Source organism: Echinococcus granulosus, assembly GCF_000524195.1.
Source record: "Echinococcus granulosus chromosome Unknown EG_S00125, whole genome shotgun sequence".
Lineage (NCBI taxonomy): Eukaryota > Metazoa > Platyhelminthes > Cestoda > Cyclophyllidea > Taeniidae > Echinococcus > Echinococcus granulosus.
The window spans coordinates 223,648-225,099 of NW_020170505.1; the positions used below are offsets into that span (position 1 = coordinate 223,648).

Consider the following 1,452-nt stretch of genomic DNA (forward strand, 5'->3'; position numbering starts at 1 on the left):
TGCTAGGTGGTGTTTGCAGCCGTCTTCGTTATCGCAGTGGCGGTGTGCTTCTCGGATCAGAAAAATCTGCCAATACGCAGCTGTGCGTGTAACACAGACATCTCCTCAAGAACGCGTCACTACGACACTGCTGTGGGTCTGCAAAAAATTATCACCATTAAAATAGGTGTTGACTGAAGTGAATGCCAATGAAATGGTTGTGGGTTAAGTGATCACCACCGTGTTCAACGGAACTGTCACAATGAGCTGTCAATGCTACTCACATTAAAAGCACCACAGCGGAGTGACCGGCAAGCCATGTGATGAGAATTTCACGTTGATTTCATGGCACCAAATAAGTTGTCTACGTGAAGAGGCTAGATTTGTCGTTTTGAATATATTAGCCGAAATGCAGTTTGGGTGCTACCTGAAAGCCAAGTGTACACTGATCTTTGCTGTTAGCTTCATGCACCTGTTAATAAGAAATGTGGATTTTGCATCCATTTTGCACAAAACTTATCTAAAATATTACCTACAGTTATTGCTATCATTATTGATATTAGTACTGCAATGTTGCTGTTTTAACATCAGCAGGATGCTTCACATCCAACTACCAAGGTACTTTCTATGCGGACAGGTGAATTAGTCGTATATCCATGCGATGTGATTCAGTTGGAATCATGTTTAGTTGTGTAAACTCTATTCAAATGTTACCGTGCCTAAGTAATTTGCTCCAATCTAATCAGGGTGCACTTTGCCCACGGTTCCCATAGCAGTTGCATGCAAAACTACGCAAGTTAATGAATTAGATTATGCATGCTAAATTAAAACATGCTCGATTGTTTTACTGTTTTGTGGAAAAAAGGCAAAGTCTCTAACAAACCGGTAGAATAATGGCTTTTGCCCGCCTTACCACACGCCGAGTAAGCGCACCCAAACCCAAGAGTGTGCACCACGGAGCTTCGTTTGTGCGTCCATAGCGTCCACGAGGCACATTCATGCCCTGTAGATTTATAGGCCTAAATTTCTCCATCCAGGCCACCCTCAATTCTTTTGGAGATCACGTCGCAACGAAACCATTTTGACAGTTAAGACAACAGTATGGTTCAATCGATGCTTTTTGATGCACCGCCGTAGCCTATTTTTCGTCACAGTAGCCAGCAGCGACTCATTAAAGCCGCCAAGACTCTAAATAAATTACACAAGGCAATCCATCTCACTCAACGCATTCATCAGTGCACTTATAATCACATTATAAACCAGTATTTGAAGGAGTGCAACAGATTCCATGCATACACGAGATAGATAATGCAGTCATAATGTCACAGCTGAAGTCAATCTGATTCCCTCTTGTGTTGCTAACTATTCAAACCCCGACATCTGTCACGCAGACAATTCGTGCCAGCGCCTCTTGATCATAGTAGGTTCCAAGATTCTCTATTTATCTGCATTTATTTACCTTTATTCCTCTCC

The 1,452-nt window shown here is 42.4% G+C and overlaps 1 protein-coding gene across 1 annotated transcript in view; it reads left to right on the forward strand. All coding sequences in view use genetic code 11, as the record gives it.

The window, feature by feature from the left end:
* Positions 1–445: 445 nt before the first annotated feature.
* Positions 446–1,452, forward strand: part of EGR_08957 (hypothetical protein) — a gene marked incomplete at both ends in the record, with an annotated part of 6,185 nt that continues 5,178 nt past the window's right edge. The window contains 2 exons of the mRNA XM_024498206.1: positions 446–541; positions 574–671. Of these exons, the coding sequence (XP_024347405.1) occupies positions 446–541; positions 574–671 (194 nt within the window). The remainder of the gene's footprint in view (positions 542–573; positions 672–1,452) is intronic.